Below are 25,966 nucleotides of genomic sequence, written 5' to 3' on the forward strand. Positions count from 1 at the left end.
AATTGAAAGAAGATTAGAATGTTTGCATTCAAACCCTGATCCAAGAGAGTGTTCCAGAGGAAATGGCCTCCTTAAACCTATATATGCATTTTCAGAGTTTGGAATGGCTCTTCATGAAATACATTCTTCATGCCTTAAAACAACATCTAATAGAAGGAAGGCACAATCATTCGGCATTCTACTTAAAAATTCAGCCTGAGTTTTCCTATTTTGCTTTTTAAAATGCATCTTATAAAATTCAATTTTCAAATGGGCAGAAGGCTTTGTTCTAATATTGTAGGGGTTAATCTCCTACATAGAGGTATGAAGAAAATGAAATCCTTGAGAAGTCCTTGGTGAGGAGATTGGAAATAAATGTAATAAATAAGTAATTTAAAAAACACAAGGATTAGAAAAAATATTCAAAGTAGTCACCTCTTTATCCAGGAAGCATATTTTTGTATTCTGTAGACCCAAAATGATAGACTGTTAAGACAAAAAAAATGCTGTGTGTCCCTAAGATTTATTCCTTTAAACATGGCAAATCCTTCAATCCTGTTAGAAAATATAATGCTACAATATGGTGCATAATTTAGACAAAAAGTTCCTTCCTAGTGGAAGACAGTCCTCTGGCAATTTTAGGATCCCATCCAGCATCTTCAGATTTGGCAAATTGGAGAACACGCTGTGAGGTAATAAAATTGAGAAAGAAATTGTTATTTTTTTCCTTCATTGTCTGAACTCATTTAACTTAATGCTGCTATTGCTATTGTTCCCACAAGCAGGAGAATTGGCGTAAAACGTGTAATATGCAGCTGAAACTCTTTCCTTCACTCCACCAAATTTTATATCACATTCTGAATGGTAGGAGACGAATCCTTGATCTATTTTTTTTTTTTTCAGATGCAAAGGGAATTTAAAGGCAGATTATAAATTCTGTGGACTACTGTTGGAAGAAATGTCCATCTGGGTTCAGTTCCAAGTGGGGAAAAAGACACTGGATTCATGGAAGTTGCTTGGAAAGAAGGTTTATTGATGAACAGGATCACATGGCTTGGGATCCTGGGCAGAAATGGGAAGAGATGCTGAGAGTCCCTGTGTTTTATACTCTGGCTTTGAACTTCCTAGGACACAAAAAGAGTATTCTGATTGGTTGCTGTGAGAGGTCATAGCTAGCTTTTTAGGTTATTTCTGTGTTAAGTTTGGTTGAATCTTGCTGGGTGATGCAATGAAGGGCAATTAAATGGCTCTGTCTGAAGGAGTTAGATCTTTGTTATGTAGAATAGATTGGCTCAGGCCTTAATGGCCCATTGACAAAAGGGTGTGTGTGTGTGTGAGTTTCTGCCTCCCTTTTAGGGGAAATATTCTGCCCTTTTAATATTTCCTAAAATATCTCATTTTCCTAGGGGAGGGGTGGTTGCTAACTTCCTATACTACCAATTGATATGTATTATGTTATTTCTTCTGCACTATGCACAATCCTTTATGGATGTTCTGAGAACAGAGTCTATTAGCTTTGTTCTAATAAGGGAGGCACTCCCTTGGTTGACACATATACCCCCAGTTTGTTTTGTCACCTCTGAAACTTGTGTTATATGTGTCTGAGAGAAAGATATCACAAACTGAAAAGCCAAAACAAAAAGTAGAGTTGCCAGGAGAATCAATTAAAAGTGAGCACCACAAGGCCAACTGAAGAGATTTTCTTGCTCCAGGCAAAAAACATAATATTATCCTCTCCTCTAGAAGAAACATTTATTAGACTGGCAACCCTAACCCTTTCTTACACTGGCAATGGAAAAAATATTTTACATTGCAGCTGAGAGCCTTATACCTCATGCCATAATGCCAGAAGGTGCCCAGCAGGATTTGGGTGCAGCTTTAACCGTTATTATCCATCATCTGTTATATGAAGTAACTACCTCACTCCATGTAGACTCACAGGATGTTAGTGTAGGGTTGGGGTTTTTTTTTTTTTTTTTTTTTTGCATTGCTTCCAGAGTATAGCATCTTACTATTTTCACATTTGGGAAAGTCCATCAATAAACTTCTGAGCATTTCCCCTTTTTTCTTGAACTTCATCTTGGTTGGCATTGAGAGCAGTGCATAGACAAGTTCTTTGTAATGGGGTTATATTTAAGTCAACATTATTCTGTTTTTAATGCTTAATTTTATTGATTAAATTGTACACTGCCCAGGGCTCCTCTCTGAGGGAGTTATGAAGTGTGAAAGACAAACAAACAAACAAACAAACAAACAAACAAACAAACAGGCCCTTGTTTGTTCATTCTCCGTTATCAGCTGAAGCAAGAAAGATGGATGAGAGGCGGTGCTTTCTGGGAAATTGTTCACATATGATATTCAGATATGTTCATTTTCCTGCACTGGAAGTCAGTTGATCTTATTAATGAGCATTTTGAATTCATGAATGGAACATCACTTGCCCTTTATAGTTAAGTCAGAAATCCTCTGAGAAACTTTGTTTGTTTGTTTGTTTGTTTGTTTGTTTGTTTGTCAAACATGTACAAGATACCAGGCATAAGTCTGAACATGGACATGAACGAAGGGATGAATACAAATAAATGGGGATAGCAGGACAGGGATGGTAGGCACGCTGGTACGCTTATGCACGCCCCCTTTACAGACCTCTTAGGAATGGGGTGGGGTCCATGGTAGACAGTTTAAGGTTGAAGCTATGGGGGGTTGAGGATGTAACAATGGAGGCGGGTAGAGTATTCCAGGCATTGATGTTCCTGACTCATTAGATGTTCCTGACTCATTCAACCCAAGAAACTGATTACCAAGATAAGTTGTTAAATAATAATTAAAAGTTCTGGTTTGTTCCAAAGGTGATAATCATGGAGTCCTAGTTTGGGATTGAACAAATAATGATGAGCTAGGGACTTCTTAGGTGAATCAGTTTGCGGCTAAGGGAGAATATATGACATTTGATGGTGAATCACAGCTTGGTTTAGCCCAGTTTTACTGAGACTATGGGCACTGTATGAATGTCATTTATTCTAGTAATGGGTTTGTTTGTTTGTTTTTGCTACCACTGCTATTTTACAATTATGCTCTCTAGGAATAATATTCTCTCAAATCACACTTTAGTGGTTTCCAGGAACTTACAGCTGCCTGTAGTTTTCTTGAAACTCACAGGGGTTCCTCTTGAGAATAAGAGATTCTAATGGAGCATATTTCAAGGCTGATAATTCGTTTAAGGCTGTGATATTGTTCTCATCTAAGGACAAGTGTTGAATTTCAGGTATTTTTGGCAGCTGTCTGAAGGATGTAAAATGATTTTTACTGAGTTTGAGTTCTTTGCACCTGTAAAAAAAGCATAAAGGAACGTGCTATCAACTATTACACAAAGAGAAAATAAAATTTTAGACTATAGCAACGCTTTAAAATCTCTTAAGAGTGGGCACAGATTTCTTTTAACTGGTATCTTGGATTTTTTGCCATGATTAAAACTGTAGCAGTGATTGCATGTGCATTGCCATTGCTTTCAATGAAAAGTGGGAAAGTACCTGTTAACGGGGGAAAATTACCTTGGCAAACATATGGCACTTAGATCTGTCAGTGAGTTGTCCACCAGCCAAAGCCTCTCCACTCGAATTAATCGGCGGAGAATTCTTTTACAGTTGTCTATCTGATAAGGATCTCCCAGATCTTGATATGAAAGATTTAAACTCTGATAGAAAGGCAGAATATATAAATTAATTCATTTAAGTATCTAACAAAGATCAAGTGTGTCTTTCACAGCATGATTTAGATTCAGACTAAACCATTGTTTATTTTTTATATAATTTAATAAATAATAGCTTGGTGGGGGCAGTGTGGGGCAGTGTGGGGTGGTAGTGAAGAAAGCATCCACTGGAAGGAGGATTCCACAATGAAAGTTGGGGATGCTTATATACATTTCTGAGTTATTTGGTAGCAATAGCACTTAGACTTATATACTGCTTCACAGTGCTTTACAGCCCTAAGTGATTTACAGAGTCAGCATATTGCCTCCCCCCTCAACAATCTGCACAGTCACTCATGCCTTTGTCACTTCCCGACTGGACTACTGTAATGCTCTCTACATGAGGCTACCCTTGAGGTGCACCTGGAGGCTCCAACTGGTCCAGAATGTGGCCGCGTGGGTGATTATGGGAGCGACATGGCGCTCACATGTAACACCTTTCCTACATGAGCTGCACTGGCTCCCGGTGGTCTTCCGAGTGCACTTCAAGGTGTTGAGTCTTACCTTTAAAGTGCTCCATGGTTTAGGACATGGGTACCTACGAGACCACCTTCTGAAACTGATAACCTCCCATCAACCAGTACGCTCCCACAGAGTGGGCCTCCTCAGAGTACCGTCAGTAAAGCAATGTCGGCTGGTGGTTCCCAGGAGGAGAGCCTTCTCTGTGGGGGCACCTGCCCTATGGAACAGGATACCCCCAGGGATACGAATGATCCCAGACCTCCGTACTTTCCGTCGTGCCCTGAAGACCTTTCTATTTCACCAAGCCGGACTGGCGTAAATTTTTCAGATTATCTAAATTCTATGCTGAAGATCTTAATTGATGAGCCAAATTGGTTTAATTATTTTAAATTATTTTTATTTCACATTATATGTATGTTATTCTGACTGTTCACCGCCCTGAGTCCTTCGGGAGAAGGGCGGTATAAAAATTAAACAAACAAACAAACAAACAAATAAATAAATAAATAAACAATCTGGCTCCTCATTTTACGGACCTCGAGAAGGATGGAAGGCTGAGTCAACCTTGAGCCAGTGAGAATCGAACTGCTGGCAGAAGAATTAGCTTCCAATACCGCATTTTAACCATTGAACTACCACTGCTACTTGTTTACTTGGTAACTAAAGTCATGAGAATTTAACCAAAATCACCTTCTCTTCTGAAAGCAAACAATATTTTTCTAACCGAATGAAAATAGTTTTGAAAAATGCAAAATAAATTTTCAACACACCACTAGACATACCCTATTTCTGCAAAATAGTGAGAAATCAAGTTGCCACTTTTTTACAGAACTAGTATAGTACTGATACTGTGTTGAAAAATTGATTTCAGTCTTGGTTCCAACCCCAACAGATATGATCTATTTTGACGTGGTGTATTGCTATTATTTTATATTATTGGCTGTTCCTAGAAGAAATGATTGAGGCAATTACAGACAAGATAATTTGATTGCAAAAGTTTTTCTTTCTAAATTCCCTTAACAATTTGGAACACAGATTTGACAGGAACAACTCTGGATCTCTTTATTTCTGAGTGTCTGAGAGAAATATTGAACAGCTCGCAAGCTATCTTTTATCTGTTTACAAGGAACTTAACTCAAAAAGAAAATGAACTCTAAAAATCTGTACCTGTTTAAAAGCAATGTGAAATTTAAATTAGATATCTATGATCTAAGTACCAGGGCAATGAATGCCTCTGAATTTCACAATTTCTTGATAATAGGCACCTATTTTAGAGCTAATAACAAGCCCAAAGGATTCAGAATGGATTGTGTTTGTTTCTTTTTGTTTCCGTCTATTACTTATTCATTGGCTGTCCTTGCCATTTTTACTCTTCATTTTTTCTGACATTGTATTTTTTTCCCCTTGCCTGTAATGTTTTTATCTGTATCTGTATTCCCAGCATCATTGGGAATATAGGCATATGCAGCGGTGGGATTCACGTACCTTCTCTACTGGTTCACAAATGTGAGCGCAGGTACAAATGCGCACAGCCTTCTGTGCATGTGCAGTGCTCGCGCATTACATCCAGGCAGGTGGGCGGAGCCTCCTGCAGTTGCCGCTACTGGTTTGCCCAATCCGGAGACAACCAGTTGAATCTCACCACTGGGCATATGTATTTAATTAATAATAATAAAAGCAACAAGATTCATACATTCATAATCTTAGCACTTACCACACAGTTTTCCCAGTCTTCTTGTAACCACTGCTCCCATCTCTCTTTTTCTGTCATTTTTTTTCTTGCACAACGACCATATTCTTCTCCTCTAAAAAAACATTCTTCTTCAGAAGGTCCTAAATGTATTTAGATATTTATCCATTCCAGTATCACATGACTACTTGTAAATTTGAATATTTCAAAAGACAAAATTAAAGTAAGTTGATGTACAGATGAAAGTTCAGAAGAGGAAACAGAAATGCGTTAAGGATGGAAAGAATGTAAGTGCTTATTTTCCACAACAACACATACCGTATTTTTCAGAGTATAAGACACACCTTAATTTTTGGGGGGGAAAATAAGAAAAAAGCTGATTGGCAGGTGGATCTCCCTCCCAGAATACCCCCAATCAGCTGTTCCCAGAGGTGAATTTTAGCAACAGGTTCCTTGGTTGTGAGCTCTGTGCCTTGCTTTTTTTTGTTTTTTTTTTCTGCCTCTGAAAGCCTCTGAAACAGAGCTTTAGAATAAAAGCCTCTGAAGCTCTGTTTGGGGGCTTCTTTTCTGAAGCTTTGTTTCTGATGCTTTTTTCAGCCTCTGAAACCTCCGTTTGAGAAGCTGGGCGGTGCTACATTCGGCGTATAAGACGCATCCAGATTTTCACCCTCTTTTTTGTGGGAAAAAGGTGCGTTTTATACTTCAAAAAATACGGTGTATGTATTTTTTTCAATTTGACACTGTAATCAAATAAGGGCATTACTCCACTGCCAATTAGCAGTGTCACTCAAATAGCACATTGGCAACAAAGCCCTCATTAGCATCTTATCACTACAATGATAGCTAAATGATGCAATAAATTGTCAATGTGGAAAAATATGCAAATTTGCTGAGTAGCATTAGTTTGACTCTATACATCACAAATTGTGTTTGTGTAGTATCTATGTATATTCCATTATAGAATATTAAGTCATAAATTCGACCCCAACACTGGAAATACCTTTCCTAATAATTAGCCGTTTGTACGTTCCATGCTTACTATGCAGTCCATCCATAATCTCCATCCATTTTAGAACATCTGTTATTTTTTTTAAATTTGCTTATTTCTTCCCTATTTCAGTTTTTGTGACCTTACCTATCAATGAAGAATTCTGAAAACTTGGAAACATGCTTATATGTTTTGTGATCTAGTAAACATGTCTTCCAGTTAAGATTGTGGGGTTTTTTTCCTTTCTGGATATCCTAGTTGTAACATTTAGTGCATTATATAAGTATTAGGGTTGTATTTTGTTCAAAAATGACTCAGAAGAAGTGTTTCAGGGGTCATGCAAATACAAGCATACTATTTCTCAGTTATTTGTTAAAGCAGCCCAAATTATTTCTGGCTTCTATACAAACATTTGGAAAAAATGTTGTGATGGCTTTAAGCAGTTGTTGTAGTTAGGTAATTCTTTATTGCTATTGAGTTGGTGTTGACTACTGGTAAGCACATAGATAGAATCTTTGTTGGATGATTTACCTTCAGCATCTGTTCATTCAGTTGTGCATTCACTGCCATCATTGAGTCCCATCCACCTTTGCGGGTTTCTCTTCTTTCCTTCAATACCTTCCCACATTATTAACTTATCAAAGGAAATTTGTAGGGGAAGGATACTGCAAAATCCCCATTCCCTCCCCACTACTGGGGGAAGGATATTTCAAAATCTCCATTCCCACCCCACTCTGGGGCCAGGTGGTATTTGCCAGTTTTCCAAACTGCTCAAAATTTCTGCTACCGATTCTCCAGAACCTGCTGAATTTCACCCCTGCTCCAACCCCTGGGCTACGGCCCATTACCGGGCCTCGAGCCCTTTGGAACCGGGTCACAGAAGTGGCTGGTGGCTGATGATTCGCAAAGCCTGAAAGGTTGAGGAACTCTAGTGTAAGCTATCCATAGTATCCACAAGAGTCTTCTCTAGCACCAAAGTTTGAAAGTACAATATTAGTACATTTTCTGTCCTATTCTTCAAGGTCCTATTTTTACATCCCTCAAATATCATAAGAAAAATTATTGCAACTGAAAAAAAAACCTGGACAACTTTATAGAATAGCAGAGGGGTATAATATTTGTGCTATTCAAAGGTCCAAAATGTTTCTTCCAAATATTTTTAAAAGGTACATTAACTTGATAAGTATGCATTACACAGACACAGATACAGACACACACACATAGAATAATGTGTATTTCTATTCCTTGGATTTTTTTTTAACATAATGCTTTTTCAATTAGCCACCAAGGGCCTGGTGGCTCAGCAGACTGATAGCATTGTGATTAACACCAGCTGTCTGCAATTACTATAAGTTCGAATCTCACCAGGCTCAAGGTTGACTCAGCCTTCCATCCTTTCTAAGGTAGATAAATTGAGGACCCAGTTTGTGGGGGCAATAAGATGACTTTGTATAAATATACAAAAGTATGAAGGCTATTGCTTAACACATTGTAAGCCACCCTGAGTCTCCGGAGAAGGGCGGCATATAAATCAAATTAAAAAAAAATTATTTGGTTATTTAGCCCAGTTAATAAAGTAATATAAATAAAACATTTAGTATTAAAACCTCAAAGCAGCCGAGTCTGATATCTATCTGATATCAATCTGGGTGCTTGAAACAAAACATTAAATAGGAAATTTGGAGGATTATGGATGTCTGTCCTTACAGTAATATTTTTGCCATATTGGATTGCTTTCAAGATTATTTTTGGGGAGAAAATAATGAAGTTGCCAGGAAGCCAAATGATATCTATTCCTTCCTATCTCTGCTGCCAAATTTTGTTTTGTTCCATATATCTTATGATTGCTTCTTCCTCGTCAGTATATATAGAAATAATTTACTGCAGTTCTGTAGATGATTGTTTAACTTCTGTTGTACAGCATAATCAGAGCTGCCTAGCGATGAAATCATTTTAGCTGATTAATCAAACATTTTATTTCATCATTATATAGGCTTAGAAGTTTGGAAGACACCAAGATGGGAAAAGTATAGAATCTAGGGTTTTTTTGTGGGTGAAGGACAATATTGAATATTTTTCATATGTAAACAGTCATAACTAGCAATCACTGATAGATTTGTGAATTTGTCAAATTTCCCTTTGAACGGCACAGTGGACCAGTACTGTCATGTGATGGCCAAAAACACCCATCTACTTTGAAGGGTGGGGAATTAAGTAAGAGTAAATAATTTTATTTGCCAACAATAAGGAGATTGGCAGTGATACTGGCTGATTAACTATCCATTAACTACTGTCTTTATCATTATAGAACTTTTCCCACACATATTTATTGTATCCTAAAGGCAGACAGTCTAGTAAACCAGGTATGGTGAATTTGTTGTCCTTCAATTGTTGATGAAATGAAGGCTACCATATTTTGGGCTCTAAATATTGGCACAACCAATAGATGGCAGCAAAGTTGAGACTTTTTGTATTACTTTAGTATTACCTGCTGATCGTTCAGTTTTTGGAGCCCAGATATAATAGCCCTTCTGAAATACAGCTCCTACTTTCCCAGATAATGTAGGCAATAGCAAAAATTGTTTGAAATTATAATCCAGCAACAGTTGGAGAATCACAAATTTGACGTTTATAAACCATAAACTGCTACTCACTGCTCCAAGAAAAAGCAGTTTTCCTTTTGTTTATGAATACTAAAACCATCCAAACATTCAATATAGCTTTTTGGAAGCTGGCAAGTCATTCTTCTTGTAACTTTAGTAGCCACCAAAGATTGATCGGTTAATAATCCTTTCACAACACATAGAGATTTCACATGGAAATCTCTATGTGTTGTTGAATGGAGCATGTACTAATAATTGAGAATGGTTTCCCTGGTTCCTGATAGAAGAACAAAAAATAAAGTCTGAGAATTTCAGAAAGAGAGCGAGGAAAATAGCATATAGTTTAGAAAAAGAAGGAAATAGCAATTGGGCTACCACATGATTTCCCAACCGTGGCAACTTTAAAACCTGGCTGAGGAATTCTGGGAGTTGAGGTCCACATGACTTAAAATTGGCCAGGTTGGAAAACCCTGGGGTATGGGAATATCAGAGCATAAATTAAACAGACAGTAAGGTCCTCTAAAACGTAGCAATACCATTACCCCACATCCTTTTCCCTCAGTGGTGTCTAGGGAGATTCTCAATCATCCAAGTCATGGTTGTCTCAAAGGCTCTTTTCAAGAGACAACTGGACTTCCTTAGTTTTTTCCTTGAAAACATTTCACTTCTCATCCAAGAAGTTTCTTAAGTTCAGTTCAGAACTAAAGAAGCTTCTTGGATAAGAAGAGAACAAAACTGAAGAAGCTTCTTGGATAAGAAGCAAAACATTTTCAAGGAAAAACTAGGAAGGTCCAATTGTTTCTTCAAAAGCACCTATGTCCAATTATGGTGCCTTCAACCAACACTATTCTTTTAGCTTTCTGATCCCTTTAAACTACAGATTTGCACACATAAATATAATTCTGAATTCTGAAGTCACTGTATGCTTGAGCAGAGGTCTAAGCAACCTGGGAGTGCACATTGTGAGGACAGCTTATTCGAAGAACTATCCTTCTCTTTTTGAATGTCTGTGAAGGAGAATATCAGTATAGAATCCAGAACTTGGCCATTCCATTCCTCTATTATCATGGAGGTCACAAAGAGTTATTGGTCTACCTTTTCTTACTCGGGGGCAGCAGATTTGACTCCCTTGAACATCATGTTCTTCTAATTCATGCCAGGTAACATACTTGAATATATCTGATGGAAGCTTGAAAGGAGAGAAGCAAAATGAAAACAATTTGTACTGCAGTGTTATCTTATTATAGAAAATCATCCTTTATTTTAATTAATTTTCAATTTCAGTTATTTACAGTAAGCATTATTTGATTTTCAGTGACTTTAGTTTATTGAAACTGAAACAATCATGCTCCTTAAAGCTAATATCAACTCCAGAAGGAAACATATGCAATGCCATTTCTGAAACAGATTTTGCTTTTATTTAGATGGACATGTGCAGCTTATTTTCTTTTTACTTCACTGCATGCTACCAAGTTTCTTGGCAATCGTGTGGAAAGGTCAAGAGAGGCAGTCTAGACAGATGGGTAAAAATCAAGAATTGTCCATGTATTTAAGACTATCCAGCTAGCTTAGACATACATAGAGACAGACATAATTTCCAACTGAGCTTTCCATGCAATTGTATTAAGTAATGTTCTCACCAGAAGCTAGATTCATACTGAACCCATCCTTAAAACAGGATTCCCAATGCCTTTTGTGCCTTGTTCAAGGTTCGTCTGTGCCAAATACTGATTGGTTGGCTCTTTAGACAATGACAAACCTACTAATGAACTTCATACAGTCTATTGGAATTGGGCAGTTTATAAAAATAGATGATAGATAGCTAGAGAGTGCTAGAGAGAGAGAGAGATGATAGAGAGAGAGAGATTATAAAGAGAGAGAGAGATGTTAGATAGAGAGATAAAGAGATAGATGATAGATAGAAAGAGAGATAGATAGATGATAGAGAGATAGATGATAGAGAGATGTTAGATAGAGAGATAAAGAGATAGATAGATAGATAGATAGATAGATAGATAGATAGATAGATAGATAGATAGATAGATAGATGTAGGTAGGTAGGTAGGCAGGCAGGCAGGCAGACAGGCAGACAGACAGACAGACAGACAGACAGACAGACAGACAGACAGACAGAGAGATAGAGAGATAGATGAATATAGAGGTTTAAAACTATTTTCAAATTTTAAAAATCCCCCCCCTTTTAAAAAATGACATTTTTTAAAAGAAAGTGAAATTGTAAAAAAAAAAAAAGAACTAGAACTAAAAGAGCGACCATTTAGAGAAGATAAACTTGAGTGAAGTTAAGAAAAGGTCTTTCTCAGCATCATCAAAACATGACCCATTGCTAGGTACACATATGGAACTCTGGCATTTATGGGTGTCCTTGAAAGTTCATACTGAAGAATATTCTGTATCAGTATCACTCAATGAAGTGAAGTAAGGCCCAAAGAAGAGGCAGATGATGGGTTTATTCTCTTGTGTTATCCACTTGCCCTGAAGACTCGGCTTACCTAAAATCACCATCAGTTCCATAAGTGTCCATTTTATACCATGGCTTAGATGGAAGTATTTGAATTCTTCTCCTTCCTAGGTCCAAGAATCACCCCTTACTTTCTCCATTACTCTTACTTGCCTGAACCTAAGTAAATAAACTGCACTTCCAACAGATCAGATCTAAAATCCATTGCTAAAAGAACAAATAGCACCATATTTTTCTCATGAAGCAATATGTTTGCAGCAAAGGAACTGACATATAAACTGAAGCAGGGCTGATAAGCTTCCTAGCAGGAAAAAAAAAGCTCCAGGATATAACCAGCAAAGATATGACAATAGATATGATTGGCTCTCAACTATGTTTGCTCGAGAGCACTTTTCACTCTGAAATTCAGCCTTTCATGAACTGCAGACAAGCAGTAACTGGAAAATTTAACCACTTGAAAGTTTGGTGAGATCATGTCATTACTGTTTCAGACAATTATATTATCAATCCTTCACAGCTGAAGGCTAAAAATAAAGAACAAGATTAAATTCTCATAACTCAGGTGGAAAAACTAGCAGTGAGTTGCGAATATGGAGGTTACCATAAAGATCTGCTTCTTTCCACAGAACCCAGAACCAGAATGCTTACTGGAGAAGAAATTCCAGAATCACAGCTTAGCTGATGAATTCCTCTTTTTCTTGATGAGGATAAAGGAAAATCTGTATTATTCAGGTCAGAGCAGGGAGATGAATGAGAAGTAGAAGATCGAAGTCGGCTTGGATTCAGACCTGAGGAACTAAACAGATAGCAATTTTAAAACACCTGGAGAATTCTGATGCAAGGAACCAAATTTGCAATCAATTTAGGACTCAGAAATGTTTGAAGTTAGGCCACACCAAAAAATAAAAAAAATCAAGGAGCAAAAGGTTGTATTAAAATTATCTTTGTGCGAAATGAAAGGAAGTGCAGTGCTGGATTAGAGCATCATGTAGCATTCCACATCCAATAAACTCAGTATCCTAAAGCTAGACAGCATAGTATAAAAGAGGAAGTAGATGATGTGGATGCCCAAGAATGTTTTTATCAGGTCCCTTTTTTACAACCTAGCGAGATACTCAGACCAAGGGTCCCCAACCCCTGGGCTGTGAACCAGCCCCAGTCCTTGGCCTGCCAGGAACTGGGCCACGCAAGTGACAGAAGTCCCATCCATGGATGCTCAGGATGCCTGAAATGTGTGAAACCATGCACCCCAGTCTGCAGAAAAACCACTCTCCACAGAACTGGTCCCTGACTCCCAAAAGGTTGGGGGTTACTGACTTAGACCACATACCTAATTTACAAATTTCAAAGAGCACAAAGTACACTTCGATGCTTTCCCAGAGCAGTTTCAGAGTCAATATGAAAAAGTCAACTATGAGTTGAGATTGTGCCCCTTTGGACAAGGGATATTGAAAGCAGCTCGTATCCTGCTATATCCCTCTATTCAAGGACCTGTCTTACAAACTCCTTGCCTTGTAAAACACCAGGGAAATTCTGATATTTTTATGCATAGCTGTTATCAGACCAGTATGATTCAGTCTCTTTAAACGTAACCAAATTTGGCCATAGTGTCTATAAAATTAGACAGACTTTGATTAACTATAAATGAACCCACCACCAATTGCAATATTTTTTTATCTTGCTTTGTTTTTACTTTGTTTTTTTATCTTTAATGTATTGTTTTTCTGTAATTCTGGACGGTAACTTTTAAAAAAAGGTATTATATGTATGATGTTGAAATGATCTTGAGAAAAAAAATAAATACAGGAAGTCCTTGACTTATAATCGATCAAAGTTCCAACGGCCAGCAGCCCCCAATTTCATGATTGCATTTCCGGTGCTCAGGAATTGATTGGGTTCACGTCCATTTGTAACATCCAGTGGTCACATGACAAAGATTTACAACATGTTTGCTGAAAAGGAACGTTTGCTTCCAATTATCACCAAAAATGCCGCATAGCAAACAATGGGTTTGCTTAACAATTGCCTCAAATAAAAAAAAAGTTATAAAATTGGCTCAGTCATGTGATGATGTGCTTTGTGACCATCACAGATTATGACTGTAATAGACAGGCTCCATTACAGTTGTAAGTCAAGGACTACTTATGGTAGGAATTCCAGCAGTGGGTCATATCATAAACCTGCAATCCATATTCACTTGAGAAATTTACAAGCAAGATACTATAGATTTAGCCTCTTTCTACTGAAGGAATTCTCTCTATAATTTATGAAACAATGCAACTCAGTGCCTCTACCTATCTCTCTCTAGATAAATTCGATTATTAAGCGTTAAAATGTTTTATCCACATTTTTATAAAAAAAATAGTAACTAATTTACTTTAATGGTTATTTTATTGTTCCCCTTTTAATCTAAACTGCAGGTTTTGTCATGATATGATTGAAAACCAGAATAAATAAAGGTTAAAGGCAGGTAGGGGGGAAGAGTTACTTATCTGAAAAATTACTGCTACCTTGCTGACATGTTTCCAAGACTTTGAGGAAAAAGATGAAATCTGAATATAAGAAACATGTTTTATGTGGTAAATAGTATTAAACAGTGAGCACAATGTGTGCAATGGTCTCAACACAACTGGGACAATGAAGACTTGTGACAACATATTTCTGAAAGGGCTAATTCACATACTACTAAATTATGAGTGTGTGTCAACCACAAAAATTGATTTGGATCAATAAATTATTCAAGGTGATCTCAATTTCAACTTTCTGAGTCCAGAAATTCAGATTATCCTTCACAAAACTGCTTGTTTATGTCGGACAGCATTGGGTGAAATTTACAGCAATGCCTACCCCTGTTGGAATGAGGCATGCCGATTTTCTCACAATGGTAGCATGTTTTTACATTAGCTACTTTTAAATTTGGAGTTTTGAATAAAATGCTGCAAATGTTATTATTTCTGTGCTGAATACGAAGACATGTTCAAAAATAATGCAAAATTACAAACAGACTAGCAATTTACTTTGTCAACATTCCTACTATTTACTGTGATGGTAGATCCACAATACAACTATTTATTGGCGATTAGATAAAATGGGAGTTGTAATCCAAATGATGAGGAGAAAACCAGAGTAGAGGACCTTAATAACAAATAGGGATGTGCAAAATTTTCCATTTGGGAAGAAGAAAATTCCAGAAACTGAAATCACACTGTTCATTCCGCAAATGGTCAGATTAGTGCAGTTCACAGGAAGAATGGAACATTCTAGAGTTCTCTAGAATATTTTGCCACTAGAATGAAACATCTTGCACATACTTAACAGACAGACAAGTGAAGAAAAACTTCTGTTGTCATTGGGATGGATCTTAACATGCCTGTGGAAAGGTTGTGGATCAGATCTACATACTATGTTTGGCTCCTATCCTCCATTTTAACAGAGATGGTTTTAATTTTATTCAGGCACTATAACAGAATGTATATGGTTTATTACTTTGTCAGGCAAGGGAATTGAAATTGCTTTCTTTTTTATTGCGTAAATTGTGTGATTTTCATGGTTGTGATTTCAAGTAAATGAACATTTTTAAAAACAGGGAAATTTACCAATAGATATGATAGATATTTCTGTTGCTCTTTAGTAGCATAGCCAATTCACCAAATCATGCTCCTATTATTTTACGAGCCCTATGATCTGTCACAAAATATGATTGTAACAGCTACACAAGGAAACAGAAAGAGTTCTGCAATTGTTAAATGCTCCAGTAAGAAGGCTAATGGAAACATTCATCTATGCAAGATAGCAGACTAATATAAAGCAATGCAACTGAGCCATTGTTACCATTTGCTGAAGAAAGTCATAAACTGAATAGCAAAATCTACTATTGAGAAATATATAGATAAGTTTCTGCAAATGCATTTTATCCTGATTTACCTGGAAATGAGCTTCAGAACACATTTTGTGATATAGCCATTTGAATATATTACTTCTATCAGCATTTTATTCTTCTGTTTTTTAAAAAGCAAATCTTTGAAAAAGTTCCTTAATGGACCTATCTTTAAAAGTACTGCCAATAGGTTAAAAAACAGAAAGCAAAGAGTGGGAAAGGGTAATTTTCTCAATGGAGGAAAATGGAGTTTCTCAAAGAGTTTAATTTGTTCATAAGTGATCGTAACTAAGGGATAAGCCTTGAGCTAGCCATGTTTGCAGAAAATATTAAAGTATTCAAGGTGGTAAACCTTAAAGTGATTATAAAGAGCTGGAAGATTCTTGTTAAATTTGTTGAATGATTAAGCAAATGGCAAACACAATTCAATTTCAATAAGAATAAAGGGATCAGATTGGAACTATACCCCAACTTCTCATATCCCCTGATAGAGTCAAGCCTATCTATAAAAAGCCATGAAAAAAATTTGTGGTGATAGTGGGTACATCAATGGAGATATCTACATAGTGTGTAGCAATTGTGAAAAGGGAAGGGGATTGAAAACAAAACAGCTTTGTATTGGTAGTCCTTGTTTAGTGACTGCTTCATTTAGTGACCATTTCCAATTACAAAGGTGATGTAAAAATAATTTCATAACCAATCTTCACATTTATAAATTCATAGGTCCATAAAACTAAGGAAAGCTGAAGGAAGATCATCAGCCCAGTTTCACTTCATTAGTCACAGTTTCACTTAGTGACTAAATTGCTGAATGACTGAGTTGCCCATCCCAATTGTGATCATTCAATGAGAACTATTTATAGAATATAGAATAACAGAGTTGGAAGGGACCTTGGAGGTCTTCTAGTCCAACCCCCTGCTTAGGCAGGAAACCCTACACCACTTCAGACAAATAGTTATCCAACATCTTAAAAACTTCCAGTGTTGGAGCATTCACAACTTCTGGAGGCAAGCTGTTCCACTGATTAATTGTTCTAACTGTCAGGAAATTTCTCCTCAGTTCTAAGTTGCTTCTCTCCTTGATAAGTTTCTACCCAATTTGCATTGCCTTTATATCAATCTCTGAATCTGAAGTACTATGAATAGATCTGATTGCCACAACTGGAAAAGGATATAATAATTCTGGGAAAAGTGCAGAAAAAAACAACCACAATGCTTATGAGGCTCAAACACCCTACATAAGAAAAGGCACTCTTCAGGCCAGAAAAAAATGAACAAATGCGGAACGATTGAGTGTATAAACCTAAGCATAGCCTGAAGAAATTTTCTGGTCTCTATTAAGACACCAGGACATGAAGCTGACTGGAACAGGATTTAGAACAGGGGGGAAAAAAAAGGCACTTTTTACACACTGGTAATACTAGTAACTTGGATGGTGACTTTTAAAAGATACATTCCTGGGGAACAGCTCAGTCAATAGCTCATGGCTATTGGATGTGAACACTTAATAATTAATGGCCCCAGGTTGGACAGCATCATACCTTCACACAGCAGTTGCTGGAAAATAATAGCAGGAGAGGATATATCATTATCTCTTGCTTGCTTGGGCTCAACCAGCAGCAGAGAGACGAATATTGAGGACTTTTATTCTGTTTTTATGAATCCTGTGCCTTATTACAAAGATAAATCTAAAACAAACAATCAGCTTGAGAAAAAAAAAATCAGCAAGACTGCACTGGCCAGAGGGACATCTATAACTACAGAGAAACTGTATAAATTGCCTGTTATTATTGGTCTTCTCATTAAGCAGCCATTAATTCTTTTCTGAGATTCATAAAGAAGCGAGTGAGTCAGAATGATATTTGGCTGTCATGCACCTAATGATACTCCAATACATTAATAGTAGTTCTTGCCCAAAACTTTGGCATATATTAAAGCATGTATCCCAAAATGCATACAACCCTGTCTATTAACTCAATGTAGATGGCACTGTTTAGTAGATGGAAACTGAGGGCAAGGTTAGTGGGTTATAATAATCTCTTCAAGAGTGCCAGTTTTCTAAAATGCAGTCTGAACATTTATCTGTTATAAGAGTCACTCAGTCAATGCTGAGTGAATACTTGTGTTATATTTTGGTCCATAACTTATCACTCCATTAACAGAAAAGGCGTTTGGGATTACAATGCAGTGATAAACTTCAGAGATTTCAGTCTACGGAAAAATCTAAGAAGCAAATATCTTATCACATTTTTTTTTAATGAAATATGAGGTCTGTAGATCAAGATTTTCTTCCCATTTCCCGTAATTTCCATGCCTTGTCCAAGGAGTGCAAGACGTTAAGCAACACTCTATCAAGGAATAGGCATGGCCATTGTCATCCATAGCAAGTTACTATTTTGAGCTGTCCATGGCCCTGCTTGTCTTCAGTTAATTTTTGAGGCTTTCTTGTTGAGCCAAATCACAGAACTGTGAAAAACTTTGATGCAGCAACTTGAATTGAAGGCAGTTAGATACAGTTTTCAAATTGCCTTGATAATGCAGATAGTTCAAAATGAGTTGATGATTTAAGCAAGTATTTGGGGAGGGGATGCATAAAATCCTTCTTTTCCTTTCTGTAAACTGATTTGATTTCCAAATCAACCTGATTCAGATATTCAAAGTGTGGAATTAAATTGTCCTGATTTTCCAAACTAAATAGCTGATTGGAATCAGCTTTGAATCATTTTGCATATACTGATGTTCATGAATTAAGCACAGACACCTGAAGTGTTCTCACATGAAGGTTCTGTATGCTGAATCTACCAGCATATAATTCTAATGTGATCTGAAACCTAGTTCAGTTGAAATTGCACTATGCAACTTGACTGGGCTGACTTTCAGATCACCTTGCAGCTTACACGCCAATTTCCATCTTTCAATTGCAGATATTGTTGAAGTTATGAGACAGATTATATATGTTGAAGAGAGAGCTCCAAAAGCGTCAAATCTTTCCTTTTCTTCCTATTGAGCTCTAGGGACATTAGGAGAAGAGATAAATGTTATTTTCTTGTTGTCTTTTCTCTGCTTAGTTAGATGACTAAGAACCTCTCCTTCAGGCTGCTTCCTACAGGATGGATGGGATAGTCCTCCTTCTTGTCCTCCACCTCCTCCTCCTTCTCCTCCTCCTCCTCCTCCTCCACTACCACCATAACAAGTTCAAGGGTTCAAGCTTTTTATCATAGCATCTGTCCTATAGAATATAACTTTCATAGTAAACCTTTCTTGTACTTTGGGCATTATGCACTGTTTCCAGATATTCTTAGTTAGCTTCTGTGTACTTTCTCCTAAAAATGGAGCCAAGTGAATGGACAATCTAGTTTATATATGTTCTTTAATCATGTGGCTTCTTTTTTACATATACCAGTGATGGTATCTGCAACCATTCAGATATTGTTCGACTTCAAATCTCAATATCTTTCACCCTCATATCCCTCACCCCTCATATACTGACCAGAGCTGTTGGAACCTTCAGTTCAACAATATATGAAGATCCATATTTTTCTATTCCTGTCACAATGATTGAAAAGGGCTATAATGTGATGCAGTATAGAAGAGATGCTTTTTATGTCTGCTCATATGTCACCTGGTGTCTCTAAGATGTTGTAGTAGATAAACAAACCTAACTGCTGACATGGCTCTTTGAAATGAAATGATTCACAAAAAGGAACATGATAAAGTAATGGTCAAGCAGATACAGTAAATCGACATAACGATTCTATGAGATTCAATATGCTATAATACTTAAGTTGTTGGACTAGAACTAGATAGACTTAAGTTTAAGTGCATCTTCAGCTATGTAGCTGACTGGATGATTTTGGACCAGCCACTACCTTTCAGTCCAAACAATTTCATAAAGCTGTTATAGTATGGGAAAAAAAATGGAAGCAGAAATGTTATGTATATTAGTGTAAGGCTAAATGGACAAATGGACATTCAAGGTGGCTTATTAAGTTGTATTCAAGTTGGACAAATATTCCAGGCCATAAAAAAGCCGAGATTCTTAGAGTATAACTTATTCATTTCATTTGTTTTGAAAATTGAGTGCAGTGATCAGTTCAGCCGAATAATTGCCTATTACTATCCCATTTCATTCCTTATTATTATTGCTTCTTAAGGATACACTAAAAAAATGGTGATGCAAAATTAGGATGTTAATAAGTACCTCTCTGGAATACTTGCTTTAGATGTTTAAAAAAAAAAAAAAAAAAAACAATAGGAAGGGCAATGGAAATGAGATTCAGGCTATTTTCTTAAGAAGATTCCGCCCCCCCTTCCATTTTGTTTGCAGTGAGAAATAGGTTGTGACCATAAATCATGGGTCATGATGTATTGTCAATTGTACTTCTAAGATAAATTTGCTTTGCAAATGCCTTTACAGGAATCTATTGCGCTCATAAGACACCTAGATCATTTTTGTTTTTCTCTCTCCCTAGAAATGTATAATGAGATAGATTTCTTTTCAGATGTATTTGTCTATCTCCCCCAAAATAGGTCTCCAAGGATAATTTGGATAGGCTATAATTCTATGACTTTTATTCCAATTCACATACATACGCTCATTGCTCATCAGCAATGACTTCTAGTGATTAACTGTACATATGAACGAGCCACTCAGCATCTTACAGCTCAAAATTAGCTTCAACTCAATATTTTCAAGATGAAGATAATTCATCTGGGAGTTATTGGCTGCTGAATAATCAGGTGATATGTTTACGTGTAAATGAACATTTGGAAATATTGTTTTCTGTCTACTCAACCCAGTTTTGGGGTGTGATGGAAGTTCAAAAGGCAACTTCTTTCCCCTTCCAAAAACAGAGCTTACTTTTGCAAATCATATCACAGTTACAAGTGGCTCAAGGTTGACTCAGCCTTCCATTCTTCTGAGATTGGTAAAATGAGGACCCAGATTATTGGGGGCAATATGCTGACTCTCTAAAACCTCTTAGAGAGTGCTGTAAAGCACTATGAAGCGGTATATAAGCCTAAGTGCTATTGCTGCTGCTACCACTAAGTGGATCAGATGTTTAAGTGCTGAAAGTTACATATAAAATATCAGCCTGTACTAAATTAAAATGCAAAAATTACGTCTGTTAAGTTTCCCTTTTGTATTGAACATCACAAGTCTCCTAAAATTGACACTGTGCTAAAAGTTTACACAAATGTGTGATCTGTCTAGAAAAAGGGTAGGTAACTTGTGTCCAGAGCAGCTTGCTGGAAATTAACAGCACTGCCTTCTCTCATTTTAAGGTGAGAAAAACAGCAGCGCTATAGAGCCAGCTCTAAAATAGATTAATCTGGTTTTAAAAGTCAAGAAAATATTTTAAATGTCCATTAACTCCAACTAAAGAACATTTTGGCCCCATCCCTATAAGTAGCATAGCCTATTTTGCATCTTCACTCCACCCACTGTACCTTTCATCCTCCAAGACATATTAAATACAACCACCAGCGGTCAAAGGATAGACCACCTATGAAATCAAACCTGGGAAGACAGACTGATGCTCTTCAGAAACTGGTAGACTCCAATTATAGGTAGTCCTTGACATTCAACCAATCCTTTAATGCCTGTTCAAAGTTATGACTGAAAAAAGTGACTTACAACCTCACACTTACAACCATCACATCATTCCCACAGTTATGCGATCAAAATTTGGGCTCTTAGCAATGGGCTTGTAGCATGCAATTGCTGTCAGGGTTCCAAGTAACAGTCCCAATGAAATTAAAACTCTGAGGCTTGAGGTTTCCTCAAAGTAAGAATTTATTAGGAATGCCATTTGGCACAGCTGGTGAAAACTCAACTCTGGAGGACCCAATGTTTTTCCCACCCAAATCAAAATCCAAAGTTCTTGCCCCCAAGTTACATGTCCATCACATGGTCCAATCAGGTCACAGTTCTCCTTCAGTTGCCTTTGGCCTACACCTTCCAAACACCTGGTAGGGACGTCCTTGGCCCCCATGGGAAATAATGTTATTTTGGCTACCATTACCCCCAGTTATCTCTATTTCCTCCCTTACATTCCCACAGCAGCAACTGGCCTTTCTGTGGCAGCCCTGAAAATTTCCAAAATGGTTCCAGGGCTGACAATTGCCATTTGTGACTATCCCAGTAAGCTTCTTTACAATAGCAATAGCACTTAGGCTTTTATACCATTCCATTAATGCTTTACAGCACTTTTTGAACAGTTTACAATGTTAGCATATTGCCCACAACAATCTGGGTCCTCATTTTACTGACCTCAGAAGTATGGAAGACTGAGTCAACCTTGAGCCCGTCAGGATCGAACTCCAGGCTATGGGCAGAGTTAGCCTGCAATATTGCATTCCAACCACTGCACCATCAGGGCTCCTGACAAGCAAAATCAATGGAGGAATCTGGATTTGCTTAACAAGTGCATGCTTTACTTAACAACATGGCAAAAGAGATTGTAAAACTGGATGTGACTCACATAATAATCTTGCTAATCAACAGAAATTCTGGACCCAGTTGTGGTCGTAAGTCTAGGACCTACCTTATGTCCACTTTGAGTATAATGGCCATTGGTAGATACTACTTGGAGTTTTAATCCACTATTTTGGAGGGCGCAAAGTTGTTTACATCTTCAGATATAAGTCTACATACTTGGAAGGAATTCAGAGTCACAAAAGCTACCAAATGTCTTTTGAACGCCAATGTTATCAGACGAACATATCCATTAGTAAAACAAAAGGGAAACGGGTGGGAATTGGGACAGGAGGTTATACACACAAAGAAAAAATCGTATAGTTGGAAGGATGCTTAATGAAGCAATCTAAATTAAATCATCCTGAACAGATGGCCGGTTAGCCTCTACTTAAATACATCCAGGAAGGGGGAGTTCACTATCTTCCTTGGTCAGTGGTTCCACTAGCAAACTGTCCTACGAAGAAATATTATTAACGTTTGATCCAAGTCTTATAATACAATTTTCTTTATGACAATATATATCTACATAACGAAAAGATGCATCCAGTTTCTCTGAACCCTTGTTAAAGTAGGGTACTCAGAAGTAGGCAAAACAATCCTGTAGAAGCAAATGAAATTGAATAGCTTTTTTTCCAATCTCTGCCCCTCTAGCATTTCAGAATTGACAGCTACAATTCATTGGTAATTCTTGAGTCTTCTGATTCAAAGAATGCCCTACAGAAAGGACCTAGCAACTAGATGAAAGAATGGCTGTTTCTACCTCTCCAGAGGGTATTTTATTTATTTATTTATTTATTTTTATTTAATCAAATTTCTATACCGCCCTACTCCCGAAGGACTCAGGGCGGTGAACAGCCAAGATAAAATACAGATAATACAAATATTAAAAATCTCTTAAAATTATTAAATATTTTGGCCGAAACACAGATTAAAACACCCAATTTATAAAATCACGAATTAAAAAATTTAAAAAATTTAAAAGAAGGGAGTTAGGCCAGGTATTTAAGTGAGTTTCTAATGGCCCTATGACAACACTGACCCAATTTCTGGGATGTGATGACCAACTTTTGAAGTTCAGTGTTCTCATTCCAGGCAGGTCTTGGAGTAAAGCAGACTTGGAAATCTTCCCCAACCACCCTAAAGCCCAAATTTTAATAATGGTTTCCTTCAAGTTGAATTTGATTCTTGGCAATTACATAGATCTATTTTACTTGATTTCTTCTGTTGCTTTCTTCTGGGATTTTTTTTTTTTTTAAGTTCTGCAGTTTGGTTTACGATCTTGGGATTGTTTGCTTGTGCATCATCTTAGTGCTAACCGGGTCTAATCCTGTTTACTTTTATGGAGCCAGCTAAGTTTCTGAAAGTCCTGCCACCTTAGTTGGTCTATTAGTGATTTGTGATCCTGATATTTTGGAGAATTCCCAGAATATAAGCCTGCAATTCACCCCACTTGTACAATTTCTAAGCATCCAATGAACACATGAGGAAATTATATATCCTCCTGTACTTTTTATCTGGCACCTAGCCTAAAAGCAGTGTAATAGCTAGACTGTCTTCTTGACTTGTTGACAACAGTCTGAAGAGAAAGGAGGAAAAAAATGGCTTGTTTTCTACCTGTGTGAGATCCAGCTTTACACTGAAACCATTTGAATGCCCCTGAGTGTTACAGAACAACTATTTTTATTCTTCATTCTGCTTGTTTGTTCACTCACCATTGTTTTTCTGCTCTTGATTATTTCTCTACCTCCAGCTTAAATGCTTGGTAGCCTCATTTGGACATGTTAGAGGTATTACCCAGAATAATCTCTCTTTAGGGATCCCATTAGAACTTTTGGAAGATTAGAAGAAACCCATCTGAAAGCAGACTTGCAAATGCAGATGCCATGCAAAGTGAGGCTATATAATGAATGATTACCCCAAACATTATGGTACTCATTTTGTGCTATAAAGAAAATGCCTTCAACTCACAATTCAGGTCCAATTACCCTTATTAGCCTTATCACACACAATTAGCCTTTGCCGGTGGATGTATAACGTGCACGCCAGGCTAGTCATCCATAATCTAATCCATTGTACTTTAAATATTGCATTGCAGTGGCTGCTTGAATCCACTTTTCATAAATAATCAATTTCTTTGGCAATGTTTTTTTGCCCCTGCAGGGACATTTTCTGTTATGCCTCATAACCGAAAAACCAGCCTCTCAGCCATTTGACGGCTGTTGCTAATTGCCAGATATATAAAGACATTCAACCTTGTAACTCTATCTTGGCTTTTCAAAGTGTGTCAGTTTTCCAAGGCTTTTCCACTTTCAGTTTCCTACCTTTCAGACATGGTGCACTGCTGTGAGGTGTTTTCAGGACTCTCAGGGCTCTCATGAAGTCGTTTGAGTCCTGCAGAAACATTTCTTTTTGCCTTTCTTGTTCCTTGCTTTACAAGCCAGCATCATTTCCCTTTCTCCAACACAGGCTGCCCTTTGGGGTCCCGGCTGAAACTCTAGAGATGAGATATTGTCAAGGAGACCGCCTATCCACTGAGCAAAGCCTATTGGCTTTAAGAGGTCTTATTACCAATCTCCTAATTGCATCAAAGACTGTCCCTCATTCCTCCAATCACAAGTAAAGGACTTCTTTTTCTCTGGTGGCTGTCGCTACACTAACCCAATTAATATCCTGGATGAATGTCTCTGGTTTGCACGTGTTTCCATTCATTAGCATTTTAAAGTTGTCTCTTCAGCTTTGAATGATGAAGAATGTTGGAAAGGCAAGCTTTGCAGTTCCACCAGAAGGCTGTTGGTCTTAGAATTATGGGAGATGAAATCAACTACATCTGGAGGATGTAGACAAACTGAGGAAAGCTGCATTGCAATATGGTGAGACGAAACTGGATCCCTACCATTTCAAAGTATTATACGGACAAATTCAACTGATCTTGTTGTTGGTTAACTTCCAGGGATGATGGTGATCTTTAGGGGAGAGAGAACATGGCCCACCAGTCAACCCCTCATTAAGTGGTAAGGCATATTTTGATGTCCCATGTACCTAACAAATGTGTGTAAATGAGATATTGCTTGGTACAGTGGGTAGAAACATAGAAAACAGAGTGGGTTTCAGCAGGTTCTGACCAGTTCTGGAGAACTGGTAGCAGAAATTTTGAGTAGTTCTGAGAACCGGTAGTAAAAATTCTGACTGGTCCTGCCCCCATCTATTCTCTGCCTCTCAAGTTCCAGCTGATCGGGAGGAAATAAGGATTTTGCAGTAACCTTCCCCTAGAGTGGGGAGGGAATGGAGATTTTACGGTATCCTTCCCCTGTTACACCCACCAAGCCATGCCACGCCCACCAAGCCACACCCCCAGAACTGGTAGTAAAATTTTTTGAAACCCACCATTGATAGAAAACCACCACATAACAGGCTAAACTGTTTGCCAGTCTAATCTGTTGCCTGCTCTGGCTGATAATAACTAATAATCTGTCATAATTCTGCTATTTGCATGTTTTAATTGAAGTTGCCAAGAGTAAACCGGCAACCAAACTCTAGATCAGGAATGTCAAACTCCATTTCATTGAGGGCCACATCAGGGTTGTGTTTGCCCTCTGGGGGCCAAGGTGGGCATGGCCAACTCAAAATCACTTGTGTCAGGAGCGCCTGTGGCGGCCTGAGTG

The 25,966-nt window shown here is 37.5% G+C and overlaps 1 protein-coding gene across 1 annotated transcript; it reads right to left on the reverse strand.

Annotated features, from left to right (window-relative positions):
* Positions 1-539: 539 nt before the first annotated feature.
* LOC139318643 (uncharacterized) lies at positions 540-24,762 on the reverse strand. The gene is made up of 7 exons (XM_070946194.1): positions 24,626-24,762; positions 12,595-12,742; positions 10,563-10,656; positions 5,901-6,019; positions 3,528-3,670; positions 3,106-3,303; positions 540-664 (listed from the first exon to the last, which is right to left on the reverse strand). Exons 1-7 carry the CDS (start codon positions 24,634-24,636, stop codon positions 553-555), a joined length of 825 nt encoding a protein of 274 aa, XP_070802295.1. The 5' UTR covers positions 24,637-24,762; the 3' UTR covers positions 540-552.
* Positions 24,763-25,966: the final 1,204 nt, after the last annotated feature.

The sequence above is a fragment of the Pituophis catenifer genome, unplaced genomic scaffold, assembly GCF_029215685.1.
Source record: "Pituophis catenifer annectens isolate HBS135680 unplaced genomic scaffold, rPitCat1.0.hap2 SCAF_6, whole genome shotgun sequence".
Classification (NCBI taxonomy): domain Eukaryota; kingdom Metazoa; phylum Chordata; class Lepidosauria; order Squamata; family Colubridae; genus Pituophis; species Pituophis catenifer.

Excerpts from the sequence above, each read along its gene's own strand:
- LOC139318643 (XM_070946194.1), bottom strand. Across the intron at positions 10,657-12,594 it reads ATTCTGGAATTTCTTCTCCA|CTTCCATCAGATATATTCAA; the intron begins GTAAGCATTCTG and ends TCTCCTTTCAAG. Across the intron at positions 3,304-3,527 it reads AGTGCCATATGTTTGCCAAG|GTGCAAAGAACTCAAACTCA; the intron begins GTAATTTTCCCC and ends CTTTTTTTACAG.